Source organism: Crocodylus siamensis, chromosome 6, assembly GCF_052110815.1.
Source record: "Crocodylus siamensis isolate JL-2025a chromosome 6, ASM5211081v1, whole genome shotgun sequence".
Taxonomy (NCBI): Eukaryota; Metazoa; Chordata; order Crocodylia; family Crocodylidae; genus Crocodylus; species Crocodylus siamensis.
The window spans coordinates 73,724,281-73,744,295 of NC_143400.1; the positions used below are offsets into that span (position 1 = coordinate 73,724,281).

The 20,015-nt window shown below is 39.6% G+C and overlaps 1 protein-coding gene across 5 annotated transcripts in view; it reads left to right on the plus strand.

Annotated features, from left to right (window-relative positions):
* Positions 1-20,015, plus strand: part of MME (membrane metalloendopeptidase) — a 74,477-nt gene that overhangs the window by 51,675 nt on the left and 2,787 nt on the right. For all 5 annotated transcript variants that reach the window (XM_090053013.1, XM_090053010.1, XM_090053015.1 and 2 more), the window contains exons 15-22: positions 49-129; positions 1,387-1,490; positions 5,051-5,109; positions 10,870-10,989; positions 11,527-11,660; positions 14,356-14,421; positions 17,527-17,622; positions 18,026-18,102. In XM_090053013.1, the coding sequence (XP_089909139.1) occupies positions 49-129; positions 1,387-1,490; positions 5,051-5,109; positions 10,870-10,989; positions 11,527-11,660; positions 14,356-14,421; positions 17,527-17,622; positions 18,026-18,102 (737 nt within the window). The remainder of the gene's footprint in view (positions 1-48; positions 130-1,386; positions 1,491-5,050; positions 5,110-10,869; positions 10,990-11,526; positions 11,661-14,355; positions 14,422-17,526; positions 17,623-18,025; positions 18,103-20,015) is intronic.

Sequence of the window (20,015 nt, forward strand, 5' to 3'; positions counted from 1 at the left end):
GATTTTCATGTAGCGAAGACCCAATCTAAATATTCTCTTTTCATTTAGGCTAAAGCAATTAGAGAAAAGATTGGCTACCCAGATGAAATCCTGACAGATGATAATAAGCTGAATAGTGAATATCAAGAGGTAAGTATCCTTAAAGATGCTGTAAACAATGATTAAAAGTGGTTCCTAAGAGGTAGATTGTGACTTAAAATACCTGTCTATGCAAAAGGCAAGAATTCTTGTGGGTGATAACTTTCTCACTAGGAGGGTCGTAAAACACTGGAACAGGTTACCCAGAGAGGTTGTTGAATCTCCATCTTCGGAAGTTTTTAAGACCTGGCTAGACAAAGCCTTGGCTGGGATGATACAGTTGGGGATGGTCCTACTTTGAGCAGGTGGTTGGACTAGATGACCTCCTGAGGTCTCTTCCAAACCTAATTTTCAATGATATATTTTATTGTACTATGGTTATGGTTATGTGTGTGGTTGGTGTAGACACAGGCAAGGTTTGGAGGTATCACAGTACCCTGCCTCAGGCCTTTGTCTATGCAAAGGAGTAAGACTCCACTTCTACCTGAGTTACCTAGATCCTGAGTTCTTGTGCAAAGGAGGAAGGAGTGTGTGGGGAGCTGTCTCATACCCTATAATATATAGCATAACACAGATGTTCCAGTGGAGGCTTAGGTGTCATTTGCCTGCAGCAGCAGTCAAAGTATGCCAGAAAGATGGTGCATATATGCAGATGCCAATAGTGTCACACAGCATGAAACTGGAACAACATAGTTTTCTGTGCTTAACAGTAGCAGCAAGATCTGATACTTCCTAATCTGCCATATTTTAACACTGACTCTGTGTCTTAGCTCTATGGAACCAAAATAAGTTTTGTCCATTTATATGAGGGTTGAATCGGTGACTTGTGTAAGTCGCCAAACCTAAAATGTATCACTATTTTTTCAATAGCAAAATCTGGACAAAAATACCCTTCCACCTCACAGATAAATTGCAGAAGTAACATATATAAAACATGTTGAGATATCAGTTAGAAGTGCTATTTTATTGGAATTAATACGTTTGATGTGAGAGAGCACCATTTAAAATATCCTCTCAAAATAATCAAGAGACCAGATTCTAACATGCTTCCTCGTATGAAATAAAACCTTACCAGAGGGGCTCATTTCAGTTAAGGTAATTCCAAGAGTAAGATTCAGTTCCAAGTAGGACAGAATCAGGTCCTAAATCTGCAGCAGGCCATGCAGTAATGTTTTATTTTGATCTAGCCATTATACCAACTGAGTGATGTGACAGAACACTGCAAACCAGGCTTAGCCTATGGCTTTCAAACCCCATTCCTTCTTTCTGTAGCAATTAAATATAACTAATTACATTCTCTCTTTTTAGCTGAACTACCAAGAAGATCAGTACTTTGAGAACATCATTCAAAATCTGTTATTTAACCAAAAGAAACGTCTGAAGAAGCTCAAAGAAAATGTGGACAAGGAAGAGTATGTATTTGAAATTTCTATTTTTTCAACTACTTCATGTTTAAAGTGAGCAACAACGGATTGCCAGTTTGTACCTACTATTGTCATCTCTCCAGTTCTCTAGTGGCTGTAAAAAATTGCTACCATTGTTGAGCACAGTGTATATTTCTCCCAAGTGTGAGAGTAGGATTTTTGAGGTGGTTGCAGTGGTGTTGGTCTAAGGACATAGGCAGACAAGGTTCCTTGGGTAAATGTGATATTTTTTATTAAACCAACTAAATAGTTAGAAAAAATGTTCTTTGCAAGCTTTTGGGCACAAACACAAGGAGAATCTGCTGGTGTTCTGTGTTCTTCTGGGTGGAATAGAAGCCAATACATAAAATGCAGGTCTGTGAAAATGACAGACAAAAGGTGTGGGACAGGTAGGTGTGTGTGGAGATGGGGGTGTGGAAGGGTGATCTGTTGACAGAATGTAGCTGGTAAAATGTGGAGAGGTTATCTAAGGTTATTAGATGTCAGGAAGGTTATAATGTGTCATAAATCCAATGTCTATATTTAGTTCATTTTTTTTTATAGCCAGTAGATTTATGAAATGAAGTTCATAGGCTCATCTATGAAGGGTTTTTTGTAAATTCGCTTTGAGGATTAGAACTGTGAGATTGGAGAGAGAGTGGTTGTCTTGTGAGAAGTGTGCCGCCATAGGTAATTGGGTATTTTTGTCTCTGATAGATTTTCAGTGTGCATTCATTCTGTTATGTAGTTGTTGTTTGGTTTCTCCTACATCAGGACATTTAGTGCATTAGATGAGATATATTGCATTTCTGGAGGTGCAGGTATAAGATCCAGGAATGATTATTCTGTTGTGGGGTGTAGTTATTGTGGGAGTGTTGGGGATGTGTTGGCAGGTTTTACGTGAGTAGGATGTTTTACACACCGGTTGATTAAACACTGGAAGCAGAATAATATCATTCTGACTTTTCACATTCAACCACATGCGGGATTGAAGTCTAAGTCAGGGCAGAAATTCTTGGAGACAGGTGTTCCTCCAATGTGTTTTCATGATTGTTTTTTTAAGGTTGATAAGAATTCAAGAAGGAAAAGGTGCATGAGTGTTCATCAGGATAGGAAGGATTATTACTTATTTACATAGTATACAATGAAAAAACAAGAACAATTGAGAATGTATATTATTGGGTTCTTTGGGGGCTTAATCTTGTAAAGTGTAGAGGTGAGAATAACAATGAATTGCTGACTAGAGAGACTGAAGAAATTTAATTCACTTCAGACGCGTTTATCCTTGAAATACAAATCCAGTGAGAGGAACGATGTAGCCAGAGGGAGATCTGCAAGATCTGTCTATCACATAGATTGTGTAAAATAAGACGTTGATAAAATTGATTACATATGTCAAGTTAGAGAAGCATTTTAGTATAAGGATGCTAAACTAGTGTGTAGAAGAATAGCCCTAACTAGCCTGCTTTAAGCCTAAAACGTTCCTCTGACATTTGTTTAGGTCACTTAATTTAATGACATAGCATCTTACTGTTGCAGCCCTGAAACAATTGATCAAGCTTTTTCTTCTGTCCAGTTGCAAATATGAATGCATTAACCTAGCTGCTAACCTTCTGCACATCTCCCTAGGCAATCCTTTTTTACACTGCTTTGTTACCCACTGGCCTTATGCAGTGTTATTGAAACTCTGCTCTTACAGTACAGTGCCTCATTCCCCACTTTGATTCTCTGAACTGAGTGCAGCTCTTCTTTCACTAGGATATCCTGAAATTGAAAGCTTGAAAAAATGAAATTATAAAGCTTTTTCTGTTTCCAGCTCTTGAGAAAATGTTCAAGGCTGATGTATACCAGGATGGAAAGAACATACCTTTTGTTGAGTTGATTCAAAGATTGTGACTTAGTGGCTGATGTTTTCTCATGTCAAACCAGACTGTGGTTTCTTAAGCTCCTTGTCTGTAAGATTATACTCCATAAGTAGCATGATGAGGCATGGACAGATGTGCGACATTTACTGTTCAGCTAGTCTACTGCACAGTAAATGTCTCACGTAAATGCACCCTGAATATATTTTGCTTCTGTCATGGTTCTGTATATTAAATTTTCCCAGTGATTCAAAACACAAAGTTTTCAGGCATCTTTATGACGTCGACCTCATGTAGCATAAATCCCAAAATAATGGTAGACACACTCTTTCTGCTAATCTGACTGCAGTGAATTCTTAGGCATCGCCTGCCAAAATGTCCACCATGGCTGCTTTATCGTCATCTGAAAGTATTAGAATAAAGGTATCTTCCAAGGTACTTCTCTAAATAAATCTTTGACAGTGAAATAAACCCTGTGTGGACAGTACTGCTTGATGCCTCCTTAAATACTATCTTGAGGTTTTGTAGGACTTAATTGGTGTGTAAGATTTTTTCCACCCTTTGCAAGTGTGAATTTCATCCTTAGGTCTCAATACTGCAACTTTTTTTGCACCTTTTGAAAACTGGCTCAGGCACTTATTTAGAAAAGCATTTGGCTGCATTTCCCAAATCCCTGTTACTCCTGTGCTTGGTTAAACAGGCTTGTAGAAGTGAATTTTGTTCATAAAGCAAAAGGCCAGAAATTACTATTTGGATCATTTAATCTAAGCCTCTTCATTTTTCAGGACTGTTCATTGTACCACTCTTACAAAGCTTTTCCAGTCTTTTTTGACTGCATTCACTAGTCATAATGTAGAAAAATCCTTACTGAAGGGGTCAAACTAGGAAAGCTTCCTAAACTGACTACCAGTGAAAGGCAGCAGGAAATGTACACCTATAAGGAAGGCAAAGATGTTTCAGGTATTTCCTGTGCAAGGACATGGCCCTATAAATGTGCTGAACACCCTAACCTCTGGCAGGGGAGAAGATATTGGCTTGCAGAATTCAAGAATTCTTGGCTCTGCTGCAGACAGCTGATGTATCCTTGTGTCTGCGTCTCCATTTCTGGAAAAAGGAGGTCATAATAATTTCCTCCATTCCACTTATACTTCATTAATATTTGTGATATGATGGGAATTACTGATGCTGAGATGCTTATAAATAAAATATGTGGAACAACTTTCACTCCTGATGATGAGCGAGTTCTCAGGATTTATAATAACTGGTACATTTGAAGAATAGTAAATGGAACTCAATGCTGTTGACTGACTTAAGAAAATTCTTGTTGGTTTGATTAGGTTTGTTCAGGTAATGACCATAAAATCAAGTTCTATCTCCAGCTTCATGCAGTTATTTTTAATAGCAGATTCTGAAAATATTGATGTCATGCAATAAATAAAAGTTTTATGAATCCCAAACATTGAGAAAACATTATAATCTACTCTGCTATCTGTCATTATTTTATAGTATACAGTCTGAATTTATGAAGGCTTTTTGCAAGTTGGAAATTTTGCCTGTGAAATGTTAGTGTCAGAAAAAGGAAATCTATCATCTCTAACTGGTTATGCATAGTGAAGAGGAGGTTCTCTCTCTAATTCTGTTCCGGTGTTCAGTTAATCTTGTTGTGAAAAACTTTTGCTAACTAGATTTCTTCTGTATATTCTTTAGGTGGATAAGTGGAGCTGCTGTAGTCAATGCCTTTTATTCTGCAAGCAGAAATCAGATAGGTAAGGTTTATTAAATTCCTTTATGACATGGTTATATTTTTTAAACTGAAAGCCGAAGCACGTCCAGTAGCCTGAAGACTGCAGAAGGCCCCAGTATGGTAGAACAAGGGACCCTTTGCTTAAGAGAAGCAGACTTAGGGTACAGCTGTGGGAGGGACCCTTTTGTTGGGGTAATAAAATATGGCTCCCAATTAATGCTGCAACATACTTCATTTTACTTTTCTGAGTTAACCTATCCTCATTTTACAGTTTCCCTTCTTCCACTGGCTTTCAAGGTCCCCAGCTCTGGAAGAGATTCATATCTGGGGGTCCTGGTTTCAATATGGGCCCTTCAGATGGCCTGTCCCAAGGCTGGGGATTCAGTACTTTCAGTGTGGTTGGAACAATTCAACACTGTTCATCTCAAACTTTACTACCCAATGCATTTTCTTAAGTGTGGCTCTGTAATGTCTTGTTGAATGTGAGACCTTTGAACCCATTCCAGTGAAACACGTCATCTGTCAAGTGACTTGAAGCTCATGTTCTCTCCAATGTTTCATTTCTATTAATACTAGTTTCCCTTGTATTGGAAAAAATAAAAGGTCAGTCAGGCAGATAAGACTAAGAAAAAAATACCAGTGGGAAAGAGGAAAAAAGCAAATAACTTCAGCAATGCTTTAGGGCAGGGGTTTTCAAACTTTTTAGATCATTGTACCCCCAGCGGCTGGACGCAGAGCAGTGTACCCTCGGACGCTGTGGGGGGCGGGGACAGGGATGACATGTGGCCAGATGCTGAGTATGGGGGGGTGGCGCATCCACATATATGTGCAACCTTCCCCTGCCCCTCCCCCCCGCGTCCTGCTGGGCAGGTGGCACCTGTGCCACAGCGTGGGATGTTGTGTGGCAGCGGCAGCGCTCCATCCTCACCCACCCACCTGTACCCCCTAGGGCCATCTCAAGTACCCTTGCTTTAGGGTATAGGCTCAGCCTATGCAGGACTATCCATGGTTACAAATAATTTGGGAATAAGTGAGGAATCATATTTTTAAGAAATTTGGAAATGTTAGATCTGAAGATTAAAATATGATAGTAATTCAGAAAATGTGTGAGGTTTCCCTCCTCCTTATAACAACAGCATAATTAATACCAATGCAGGCTCTTTCATCCTAGGATCATAAAGCACTTCAAAGATATTGCTTTAGGCCTGCAATATCCCTACAAGGTAGATTCAGTAGGTGATGTACTATGGGTTCCATTCACAGTACACAGACAGCCAACAGATTCTTTATCCAGTTATGTCTCTAACTCCACCTCTCAAAGATATATTTTTATACTTGTTTTATAACTGGAGAAATGGAAGCACAGAGGACTAAAGGGATTTTCTCTCAGTCACTCAGGCATTCATGACAGAGGTATAACTCACCAGAACCCGGCCAGAAGCCATGCTCCAAGGTGCTATGAATTTTTTTACTTCTTAAATGGAGGAGCTTGGGACAGAATATTCTGCTTCCTTTTGTATTATATAAGAAACTATTTGCAAAGCTTCTGCTGGGAATTCTCTCTGGCTGAGGAGTTCCAGTAGAAGCAGAGATTAAACATATGTCTTTTTTCCAAACGTGTGCCTCTGTTGCATGGAGACATGTCAGGAGTAACCAGTCAGGAAAAGGCCTGGAAGTAGCCCTCCAACTAGAGCTAACTGACACAAGTTAAAACAGTTCCATCCTGCTCTACCTTTGGTCCTGATGGCGCTGTGACTGGACTTGAACAAAGAATTAGGGAATCATAGCTGCTTACCTAAGAAACCCTCTTCCATACTGCTGTGTCTATCTGAGTACAGCAGAGAATCTGGACCTCCATACGTATTTTGATTCAAGCCTGATTTCTACCTTTCCATTCAGTGACACCATTCAATCGCTTGCTTCTTATGGAATTCCAAAATAGAAAGAACAGTCCCAGACAGACTCTGTTTTTCCCGCTCTCTCCTGGACATACCATAGTCCATGTATAATTCTTAATATTACCTGAAAACAAATCTATACCATGTTTGGAAAAGAAATGGAACTAATCCTGCAGTCCATGAACAACAAAGAAATAAGTTGTTTATGGATAAAACTTTTTATGGAAAATGTGTTAGTGACATACTATGGCTTTCATTTCCAGGGATAACTGACCATTGGAAAAAAAAACCCTTACATCTTCTTTTATAATCCTACTTCTGTTTTCCAAATTAAATATTCAATCAGGGTGAGAAGTGGTCTACCAGGTATCTTGTATCCAAAGTAAAATAAAACTTAATTTAGTGTCCTTGATCATATATGCCCTGTTTCTTTTTCCATTGATTTTGAAAGTACAGGATCAGACTTAGAATGAAAGAGAACTGGAATTGTCATTTTTTCCAAGCATGTTTCTAAATTGATTAGATTATTTAAAAAGAAATTTGTTCTTCCCAGTAAGAAGTTAGACCTTTTTAGATAGTCTTTAAGCAGCCCCTTGCTCTTCCAGAGCTTGAGTTTTGATTAAAACAGATAATACTTTGACTATAACCCTGTAAATGTAATCCCAGCTTCCACACTATTCCCCATCTTTTAATGAGAATTGCAGTCATAAGCACTAGAGGGCAATAGTTTTAATGTTGTTAGCTCTGGTACAGAGGAGGCAAGCATGATGGGAAGTGAAGGAAGGCTCCTACTGCCCTACAGCTGAGTGAAGGGCCATCTTCATTTGACCAGTTTGCATGAGAGCTCAAAAGCACACAGAACTTGGCTGTTTTTACATTTCACCCCACACTCAAAACTTGTTTGATGCTCACTGAAGCTTTCAAACTTGCCCAGTGAATCTAAGCCCATTTCTGGCATCAAAATCATATGGGATTTGCAGTTTTGCATTGTTCTGAATGAGTTCCACTTAGATTCATTAGTAAATAAAATATGCAGGGATGAAGTTTAAATATACACAGATTAACACCAAGGTAAATGATCACCCAAACATCAGGAATGCAAAACTACCACATCATGATTACGTAGCAATGAATATGAGAGCTCCTCAAAACATTATTGTAACCACTGAGCAATACGATGTAATGATAGGGTGTGCCTAATTCAGACAGAAGCTGATTGACTTCACTGACCAGTACAATTGTGCCTGAGTAAGGAGTGCAGGATAAGGTCTCTGCTTTGTAAGGGTGATGAGGCCAAACAAACCTTTTGAAAGTGCATTTCAACATTCAGCATAAAAATCTGCTCACAAAGCTTTGTTTAAAATAGCTTTGCTAAGTAATGAGTAGAACAGGAATCATAATTTGGAAGGTTGAAGCTGATGACTGGAGGTTAATATGAGCCATAAATTCTTACCTCATCCTTCAGCAATGGCATGTCACAGGATAATTAAAGCAGCATGATCTTTAAAGTTGAGGTTTGAAGTAGATTAGTAACAACTAACACTTCCATACAGCTCTGCACCACAGTATGTTAGAATCACAGAACCATAGAAAATTAAGGTTGGAAGGGACCTCAGGAGGTCAACCCGACCCCCTGCTCAAATCATGACTATCTATACCTAGATTATCCAAAAAAAGGCTTTGTCTATCCCAGTCTTAAAATCCTCCAAGGATACAGATTCAACAACTTCTCTTGGTAGCCAGTTTCAGTGCTTTAATACCATCCTTGTGAGAGTTTTTGGTAGTATCTAACCTAAACGTTCCTTGCTACAACTTGAGATCATTGCTCCTTGTTGATCTGCACTACCACATCAGGACCATAGGAGGCACTCTGCCTCCAAGAGAATTCGCCCTAATTTGCCACATTTCCAGGGGGAATCCTGGGCCAGACTACAAGTCTTCAGGTGAGGCTCCATAGAACCTCTTACATGCCCAGACTTCTCTTCTGGCAGAAGCGGGTAAACCCACGACCATTCCTTTTAGGGAATATCTTGCATCATACAAATGTCTGGACAAAGCCATTCCTGTGAGTCTCCGAATACAGGAACTATAGCTGTGGTCTGCCCTTCTGCAGGGCTGCATAGCATGTGAAGCAATACCTGCTACCTTCTCCCATCTTGCATGCACACAGCTCAGCAGAGTCCAGCTCTTAGGAGACATCTACCTGGCAAAATGCTCCATCATGCAGGAGTATCCGAACTAGCTCTGAATGAGCAAATTCAGGATATAGAAGTAATATAGCTGCAATAGCATGGCCCTCTGCTCAGGCTTATTAGAGTAGCAGAGCTAATTTAACTGAACAAAGGGGGAAGCTTAAACAGTCATACTGCTTTTAGTATCCAAGCTAGCCTAGGCAGGCATCTCTGGACAGCACATCACTGAAGCATATACACATCTTCTTTATGCCCATAAACAGCTGCATATACTCTAATCAGACCTCATTCCTGTACTAGGAAGTAGAGTACTTAAGTATGGACTTTTGTTATGTGATAGCAGTCATGGTATCAATTACTCTCTTAGGAAGGGGAAGATTAAAAAAACAAATCAATGAATACAGTTTAGTATGTGAGTAGACGTGGTGGCAGAATGTTAAATAAACTGAACTGTGAAGGCCCTGAGGGCAGCAGTATCCTGAGCTGAGCAGGAATCTGGCAGGGAGCATGAACTCACCAGCTAAACCTGCAGAGAGCTTTGTGCTCAATTTCTCCTGCCTAGTCCCAATATAAAAATGCTGTTTTAGAAAGGCAGGATAGTCTTGTGGTTTATACACAGGGCAGCCTGCAACTCAGGAGATCTCAGTTGTAGTCCTGGATTTGGATAAGTAAAAAAAAAAAAATTACTAATACAGTTCTCAAGCCATCTATGTATAGATCTGAGCAATAGCAGTGGCCTCCTCCCCATAGGGGTATATTCATCTGATGTGGAAAGTATCTATAGTGATAGTAGATTTTTGTCATTACTCTCAATAGCTCCTGAAATTAATTAGCATGGACAATAATTAGCATTTGGACATTCTCTTTACATTAAAGGTGCAGTGATATGAGAAAATGATGGCTCATGCTCACTAGAGACATGAATTCATGACAGGAATTAATACTCTTATTCTGGGATATCATTAAAATGTGCATAATACAAGACAAGACCTATATGAAATACAAAATTGAGCAGAATTTGTGGGGGAAAGTTGACTATATATAATTCTTCATTCTCAGAGGAAAATGTCACAGTTGCAATGTGAGTTTTTGTGCCCATTCTCTTGTTAATGAACTAGAGGACCAAGCACAGAACTGGGTGAAAGGAAATCTGTAGCCCAAGTCCTACATTGCCAAATATGACCTAATCACTAATGAGTATTACTTATATTTTCAGTGGGAAAGTATCTTCTTATCACTGACAATGACTCTTGATTTGACTTGTCATACAGCTCAATTATTCTCCTGTTAGAGTACCCTATCTCACCAGATGTGTTGAGGTCTGAAGGTGCTAAATGCAATTAAATGGTTAAATATAATTGTTTTTGTGTGCTGCAAAATAATAGCAGAGATCCCTGGTAAAGTCCAATTAGGATCCTGTGAACAAAAGTTTGAAGGGATGTTCCCTTTTGCCCCCAACCCTTCTGCTCCATTTTTTTATTTTGTTCTTTTAGCTTCATTTCCCCTCAGTCATTTCCATATACACATTTATTTACCAGGGCTGCTGTATTTGAGGCTAGAGAAAAAAGTTTGACTTTCTCCCAGAAGTGCATATAAATGATTCTATAATAAAAGTTCAGTTCTTGAAAGTGATCCCACATAAATGTCTTACGTGTTAACATTGTGTACATGGAATATTATCTTGCTTTGCAGTCTTCCCTGCTGGCATTTTGCAGCCACCTTTCTTCAGTGCATCCCAGCCCAAATCCTTGAATTATGGTGGCATTGGTATGGTCATTGGTCATGAAATCACCCATGGTTTTGATGACAACGGTAAGAGCTTCTAATGCCTACGTCTTTTTTATAGACATCCCATTACTTTTTGCATATACTGTTTAGCTTAATCATTCCAAAGAGCAGATAAAATGAAGATGCAGTTTCCATTTGCAAGTCCAAATCCTGTTTGGTCAAGCTTGGCATTGGCATTCTCTGCAATGATTCCCAGGAGCAATAATCAAAGTACACCACAGATGGTACCGTAGCCTCAGGGTTCTAACAGTTTTGCAGCACAAATGTTCTCCCACTACAAGGACTTTAGATATAGTTGCAGGTCCCTTACTCTTCCCATGGGCCACCCAGAGACACATGGTAGTACAGAGAATGCCTTAGGTTATAGTTAACAATGATCATTCTTTCCTGACTAGAATACAGACTTTTTGACAAAAGAAAAGGGCAGTATTTATGTGATTGCTTCATTATAGGAATATTCAATCACATGAGTGTTTGCACTTCAGTATGTTTTCTTCTAACTGAGAATGTAAGTTATCCTTCTTTACTACAACTATTTCTTTCTTGCATGCATAATTTCAGGTAGAAATTTTAATGCAAATGGGGACCTCATAGACTGGTGGACTCAAGAATCAGCACAGAATTTTAAGCAACAGTCTCAGTGTATGGTGTACCAGTATGGAAACTTTTCATGGGATCTAGCAGGTGGACAACATGTAAGTGATTCATAGTTTCTGCCTAACCCAATGGTTTTCAGACTTTTTGGCTGTGTACTCCTTTACTTGCAAAAATATTACTGCTCATACCTCCTACACTCAATGTGGCTCTGTATGTTCACTGACATCAATACACAACAGCATCATTACTCACTACACCTTGACCAATCAGAAGCTCCACCATCATTATTAAAATGTAGGCACATACCCTTTGGTAAAGCAAGATATACTCCAAAAGGTATGCATACCCCAGTTTCAAAACCACGGATGTAACCCTTGTCATTTAAAATAATTAACATGCAGGGCCTGATCTTGCAAACTAATACACATAAACAGTGTGATTGTAATTTCAGGCCAACATCATTCCCTCCCGAAGAAAAACTGGTGAAAGGAAACTCTTATAAAAAGTCTCCAAATTATCTGTCCTGGCAGGAGGCAGGATTCACTTCTTTTATGAAAGATCATGGTGTGACCTCCCCCAGTTCTATGCATCTGCAGTGTCTTTGGCCCTTGAAGAGCTCTTTTCAATTCTCTGCTGGAACAGGAAAGATCAGCTTCTAGATTTTAGTTTCTTTTCCATGGAGCTGTAAATGAGGATGATGAACATTCCAGTCTTAAATCATCCTATCTTCTTTCCCTGGCTTATGGTATCTTTCTATTTGCCAGCACACACCCCAGACCAGAGAGAGTGGCTTCCAAAGGGTCTGGAGAGAACTGGCAACAGTACAGAGAGGAGCAGGTCATCAGATAGCAAGGACATGATCAGCCATGTGGGGCTGTACCCATGGTAATATATATGCCCCTCATCACGGCATCTGTGTCCTGAAAAAAGCTAGCTTCATAAGTACATACTTTGCAGGATCAGGTCTTTGTCCTGTTTGTGTAAATTCAGTATAATATTAACTCACAAAAACAGGTGATTACCTGTATTACTTTTGTTTTATGGAATATTAGCTCAGCTTATATCGAACCCAACCTGCAAAACTTTCGTTTAAAAGAGAATGGTACGCAGTTAGGTCTGGGTATTTCTATCACTCCTACAAATTAAGACCTATATTGGAACCCTTTCCCTTTTACTGCTAGTCTCATTTAATCCTTTAATCAGAATTTCTTAGGTTCTGGGCAGAGTTGTGAACTCTTCCAAACTCAGGTTGAACAGCTCTATGAATCTGCTTGCTAGAACCATTTTGTGTGTTTTTGCTGGCCCCAAAATTAAACTAAACTGCAGTGGGAAATAAAGCATTTAACAGCCAATTGGAGCAAAGAAATGAAGGGTGTAAAAGCCGTAGAGATTATGGGGACATAGCACAAGAGCTAAAGGTGACTTTAACTGTCTTTGCAGTTCCAAGCTTGTATTTCACATACTTCACAGTACAAGTCACAATGCTCTTTTACCTGAGGCTTCAAGGTTTTTTTTGTATGTTCTCCATGGGCAGCATATAAAAACTTACACTGCACTGTTTAGTTTGAGTTCCTGTTTCTTTCACAAAGCAGGTCACACAGCAAGTGAGTATCATCCCCTGAATCACTGTTGCAAAATAACTAAGTGAAAGGAGTTTACTATAATAGCACCCAATTCCACTGAACTCCTTAAAACAACTGTCATATTTATTTTGGACTTTAGAAAACTGCATGCAGTGTTCAGCTGTGCTATAAGCTATTTGTACAAAAGGCAGAATTTCAGTGGGTTTAAACCTCCTGCTGCATGTGATGAATGGAGTTGCTCCCAGGGGGTTATATCCTTGGCTGTTATGGTCTGTTGAAAACTGACAATGTGTTTGTTGCCACACAGAATACAGAAGGGACAAAGTCCCTGACAAGGGCACCAAAATGCGTTTAAAATCAATTTGGGAAATTGTATTGCAAAATAGTTGTTACTCTTGTGATATTTATCTACCAAAGGAACTGAATCTACAGCTTCAGATGATGTGCATTCTTGGGATGAGGACTGGCAGAAACTATTCAGTAAAAATAAAAGGATACAGTCTTCATTGGCATAGCTCTATTGTTTTCTCTCTTACTACGCTAATTTACACCATCTGAGTATGTGGCCTCAAAATTGGATTTGAGCATTATTTATTAACATAGGTGGGGTACAGTGCTTAGGACATTTGAGGTCTCCAAAGTTGTGAATGTGAGCCTCAGTCCAGACTCACACCAAAGGCTACCTCTAACCTGGTTGTAAATGTATACCAGCTTATTGGGGCTGGAGAGTCAAGACAGCTGAATACGATGCCTATAATATAATTCCTTTGAGTGCCATTGGCTACAGAAACCGAAGTGCTTTATCCATGGTTACAACTGGCAGACCTGCAACTGGCATTGTGATAGAAGTACGGGGATTGGTTAGAGACTCATAAGAATCTGGGAGCCACGGACACAAAGAAGAAGAATAGGAAGAAAGAGAAAAGCCAGAAGCATGGAGAGGGGCGGTTAGGGATAGAGGAGGATTTGTTTGGGTTCTGAAATAAGGGAGGCAGAGAAAATTTAGGTAAGGTTACACAATCTTTTATTAAACATTCAAGTTCAGGGGGCTTTTGCCAGTGACTTATCACTACTTAGGGATGTGTGACCTCCAGACTCCAGTGACTGAATAATCAGGAAAAATTGAGAAAAAGCTAATATTGTGAATCTGAGGAAGAAATACTTTGTGCGAGAAAACCATAACTTTTGCATTTGTTTTTTTTTTTTGTAGCTGAGTGGAATCAATACTCTGGGAGAAAATATTGCTGATAATGGTGGTGTTAGACAAGCATATAAGGTGAGAAACAGCCATTTTCTCTTAGTCTTCTCAGTTGAGATTGTTACAGTTAAAAAAGATTCATTTTCAGCTTTTGAGGGGGAACAAAAAGCAGGTAAGAACCACAGTTTACAGAACAGACAAGGCTCTTTGGGTAAATCTGATATCTTTTATTATACCAACTAAAATAGTTGGGGGAAAAAAACTCTAACAAGCTTTCAGATTTAAAAACCCTTCATCAGGCTGAAGAAGTTTCTGCAGCCGGTGTGTGCTCTCCCCAGACGGAATGAATAGTAAAGAAGCCAGAGGCTGGTCTGTCTACATGCAAGATAGGCAGTCAGTGAAGATGTAAACTGAGAAGTCAGTAGGTGTGAGACAGGCTGGGGTGGGAGGAGGAGGGGAATGAATGTAGCAGGTAAATAGTAGAGAGGTACCCGGGGAGTCAGGCAGGTTATAATGTGTCATAAAGCCAATGTCTGTATTTAGTCCATGATTTTTTGTATCCAGTAGGGTGAAGTTCATAGGCTTGTCTCTGAGAAGTGCTTTGTAGGTTCCCTTTTAGGATCAGGACTGAGAGATAGGAGAGAGAGTGGTTTTCTTGTGAGATATGTGCCCCCATCAGTAACTGGGTATTCCTGTCTTTGACAGATTTCCGTTGTGCATTCATTCTAGTGCGTAGTTGTTTGGTCTCTGTTATCAGTCACTGATAGTGCTAAAAGAAGGTAGAAACTTTATGAGAAGTTATGGATTTTCCAGTGTGATTTCCCTTCTCATTTCCATTTGTTTTGAGCTGTATTAAAATATTTAACAATGTAGACATGTAAAATATTAACATTCTGCATCTGAGTACCCACTGGGCCAAATCATACCTTTCAAAGTTACTGCTTCAAGGTCTGCACACACACATATCACTCAAAAGTTTTCTTCTTTTTTTTAATAACTGAAAACTTAAATTCTGAATAACAAGGTGGGAGCCTGAAAGAGGTGCTTATGCTGCACTGCATCACTCCAAGTCCCAGCTTCTAGGTTCTTAGTGTATAACCATGGCAGCATAAATATACAAAAAAAAAAATCCTACCCAATACAAGTCAGTCAGGGCAAGAGCTAGCCATTCATGCCAATAAACAAATAAGCTTAATGGCCACCAGGGGAGGGGAAGTGGGAAGAAGAGACAACATATTTTTCACAAAAACAATCCTAAGGGAGTTTTCCTTTTTTTAGACAGAAATCTTACCGTTTTTACTGCAAAATCATCTTTAGATTAGCAAATTGTATGAACACTTGTATTCTGCTCCCCTACCATATGACTGTGGAATAAGTCTACATTAATGCCATGTATGTCAGACCAGATTCTGACCTGAGAGATTTTGTAACTAAAACACCCACCACAATTTCTGTGGCAATAACAGATAAAAAACAAAGTAAATAAATTTAAATATCTAACATTCATGGAGAAAACAATCTGGGAACAGAACAGCATATTTGTCAGCTTTTGTAAAAACCATAGATGATCATTTTCACTGTCACTGAACTATGTTGTCCTACATGTTTAAATGTAATAGCATGGAAAGAATCAAGGTAGGAGAAGCCAGGTAAACAGGAAACTAAATCCTTTGTTCTTACACTAATGGTCTTGGATAATTTGTGATCTCTTGAGCTGAGACATGGAACATATTCAGGGGCCCCGGCTCACACATCCATCTGACAAAGCCGTCACTAGTCATATTGGAGTCCATTATGGAAAGAGGCAAGACAGACAGGATTGTCCAAGAGAAAGAATAAGTGGAAAAAATAAACATTATTCTTATAGTATCATCTTGTGGGCTGTACTTACAGAAGACAAGACAAGGTTCTTAGTGTATAACCATTAACTTCTTCATGTAGTATCTAGAATGGCTCTGGTATGTCAGATCCTATCACTGTGGCCCTGATAGAGCCTGAGAGACAGATCCCCTGTGTAAGGGGAGATGGTCCACCACCAACCATAAAATAGTAATCCTTGACACTGTCCCCAGCAACCTCACCCCATGATAGGAGGGAAACTCTTAGGCATATCCACCCCAAAAAGACCCTCCCATAGTTTTGAGCATGGCTCTATGGTTCTCAACCAGGGTTCTGCAACATGGGCATGGGCAGGTGGAACTGCCCTGTGCACCTAGAGCACAGCCTGACTCAGTAGGGCTGCAGTAGTAGTGCACACTCCTGCCTTCATTAAGGTAATCTTGTAAACGTAGAGCAGTCTGCAGTGCGCAGTCTTGCTGCAGCCCTTCGCAGTTTCAACTCTCCATGGTCCTCCCAGAAACAAAGGCACATATGATAGCTGGAACAGTCCCATGTGCCTCTGTTGCAGCAGGACCAGGAATTGCTGCAGCAAGAGCATGTGCTCCTGCCTACAGTAGGCTGATCTGACTGTGTACAAGGTATATAGGGCAGTTCCACCTGTGGTGGCAGCACCCTGGTTGAGAGCCACAGAGGTAAGCTGATGCAGCACAACTGTGGTTCTTAACTGGGGTTCTGCCAAATTGAAAAATAGTTATGGAGCTGTGCCCCAAATCTATAAAGGTTGAAAGGCACCGCTCTAAGTAATCAGTTGTGTTGGGAAAGAAACTGCAGAGATAGGATATAGCAGCAAAATGGGATTTGTAAAGCTGAGTGGCGTGGCAGCAGCTCTACAGTTTTACTTATACAAAGCACCAGTCATTCACCTATATGTTCCTTATCATTCCTTTAAAAAGATACATACCACACAACTTTCTGAGCTGGCTGGCAAGGACACCTTTCTTACTAAGATAACGACTGTCTTATCCCTGTCTTCCATTTGGAAAATTGAAGTCTTTGGGCCTGTTTCTCCTCTTACTGATCTCCAGATAAACAAAGAGTAGCTTTGCTGGACTCAGTGGAGCTGTACCAGTGTAAATCTGATCTGAGAGGAGAACTAAATGGTGTCACTCAGACCATTGTTGATCTTTTTCCTTTGCTCTTTTCTCTGCCCCTGTGGTCTGCAGTTTGACAGGGTGCCTAAGGCACTCCCAGCTGAAAATGTGAAGTAGCCCATGTTGTTTCTTGTCTTAGTTTTCCACATTTTATCAAAATGGAATTAACATTTCTGTTCTATTAATTTTGCAGGCTTACGAAAACTATGTTAAAAAGAATGGAAATGAAAAACTGCTTCCTGGGCTTGACATGAACCATAAGCAGTTGTTCTTCCTGAACTTTGCACAGGTATTTTACACTTCTTGATTGAAGGTTATGAAAATCATTTTTACAGTAAGTTGGAAACAGTAGGCAGACTTTTCATATTTTAATCAGAGCTAACAGAATTGCTTTAGCTGAACAGTATTCATGGCAGAGTAGAAAAGGGAGTATCCTGCCAGATAACATTAATCCTAGCTAAATTTATGAATTTAGCTAGGAATAAGTCTAGTAGGCACAATTTCCTGTGCCCAAGTGCCTTTGAAAGTGCACTACAGTATACTTTTCTTAATAGAATTCACATTATTGCATTCCAACCCAATCTGAAGTTTATTCCCATAGCATTAAATGTTTCATAGCTTACCTAAAGTAGCACTACTCCTGCAAAAAACTTGTTCACAAAAACATTGTTTTCTTTTTCTTATGTTTCTAGGTCTGGTGTGGAACATACAGGCCAGAATATGCTGTTAACTCCATTAAAACTGATGTACATAGCCCAGGCAAATTCAGGTCAGTACTTATGAAAACAGTCAACGTAATTCTTAGCTGTAATAAGCTTCACTGTAACTCTCAAAGAACTCTTGTCAAGAAGGTATGTGTTATCTATCTTTAATGGGTGTGGAAAAATAGGTCCAGAGATATGATAGGACTCTTCAGCCATCAGTAATGTAGAATTTAAAGCCCCAGCTGCATGTTTCTAGTACAGAGGTCTTTCATCAAGGCTACCTCGCCTCACATGATAACATTTACCTGTTAGCAAGAGCTAGCTTGCCTAAGGTTATTTCCAAATAGATTACACTAGAGAGAGAGAAATGACAAACAGGCGGTGTGACCCAAATGCCATGGGTAAAATCCTGACTTCATTGAAGTCAGAGGCAAAATCCATATGAACTGCCTCTCAGCCAGAATTTCACTCACCATGCCCTACCCAAAAGCAGCAGAAAGGAGAAAGCTCTGCCTGGTAGAGATGAAGAAAATAAATGATCTCCTCACCAACGGAGAGCATGGGACAGGAGGATGATAGGCCTCTCTCTATTTTGAGACTCTTTGCCTAAGGATATGAGGGAATTGCACCCAAGTGGAAGCGGGCAGCTCCAGGCAGAACTTAAGAACATCCTCACATCAGACTGGATTGAGTCTGGCTATCTCCCTTCACTGACATTAGCCTTAGGACTATACATATTGTACTGTGGCAAGTCTGGGGCTACATTGTACCTGACACTGTACATGGCAAGTAAAATTGGAGTAATTCTGACACTGTTTGCTCCCTATGAAGTCTCACAGCTCTAAAAAGGCTCAGTTTCCATCTCGTACTCTTCCTTGCACATCCACACTAGAACCTAACCACAATGCATGGGGGCTCATGATGACCACCTTGGGAGCTCTATGCAGTTGCACAGTTTATACTGCTCTAATGCTATCCTGGTCCCTCCAAGAGTGAAGAAAGAGAGGAACAATGAGATTCCTTCAGCTAGTGACAGTCCTACACATTTTTGTATCTCAAATTACTGTGGGATTTGCTTGTTTTTCAACCTAGTATAGGTCAGCTTACCCAGGAACAAATTGATTTGGTGCCAGTAAAGGCATATACCTTTGAGGTTTGTGTATCCAGAAGCTGAAAATTTTGTGGGCTAATTAGAGTCCTTAAATGTTAACTTATGCCACTACCACAGTGCTTATGAGTAGTATAAAAGCAATGTGTTTGATCTAATAAATGCACTTGGTTAAGTCCCAGAACAGCACAGAGCATTGCAGATGATATTACCATACCTGTCTGAGAGCCACAAAATGTTGTTTTTTCCTGTAGCGCTTATATGTTCACTGATCAAATTATCTCCTAATGTCATTCAACACTTCATCATTTCCAAAGGGCTTTCTTTCCCAACCTTTCTCTTTACTAGAGAATTATTGCTTATCCCACATATTCAACTATTTCATAAAAGCAGTGGCTGTTCCTATGGTTGCTATTAAATAGGCATTTTTGGTGTGGGTGGTTTTCTTTGTCATCTATGTATCTCTTCCCAAGACAATTATATTTAAAAATCTTTCAATCAACTGAATTCAGACAGAATGTTTCCGCCACAGTACTTCAGAACTTTGCTTCATCTTTTTGTTTTAATTTGTGTGATTCATTAGCTCCTGGAACATAAAACTAGCTCAATATCTATGTGCATTTATATTTGCATACACTTGTGTTTAATTAGCTATCACTGCTGTTTTTATATTCTTATGGAGATGGCTGCAAACATGTGAAGTAGTCCTGCACTTTTCCCAACTTACACAGGCTTACATAGGAAAACTTACTGATTTCACTGAGAGTAACAATTTGCACAGAATAGACCTGCAAAATAAAAAGCACCTTTGCATGTATTATAATCAATGTATAAAACTACAGGTAGACTGATGATCCAGTATCAAAACAC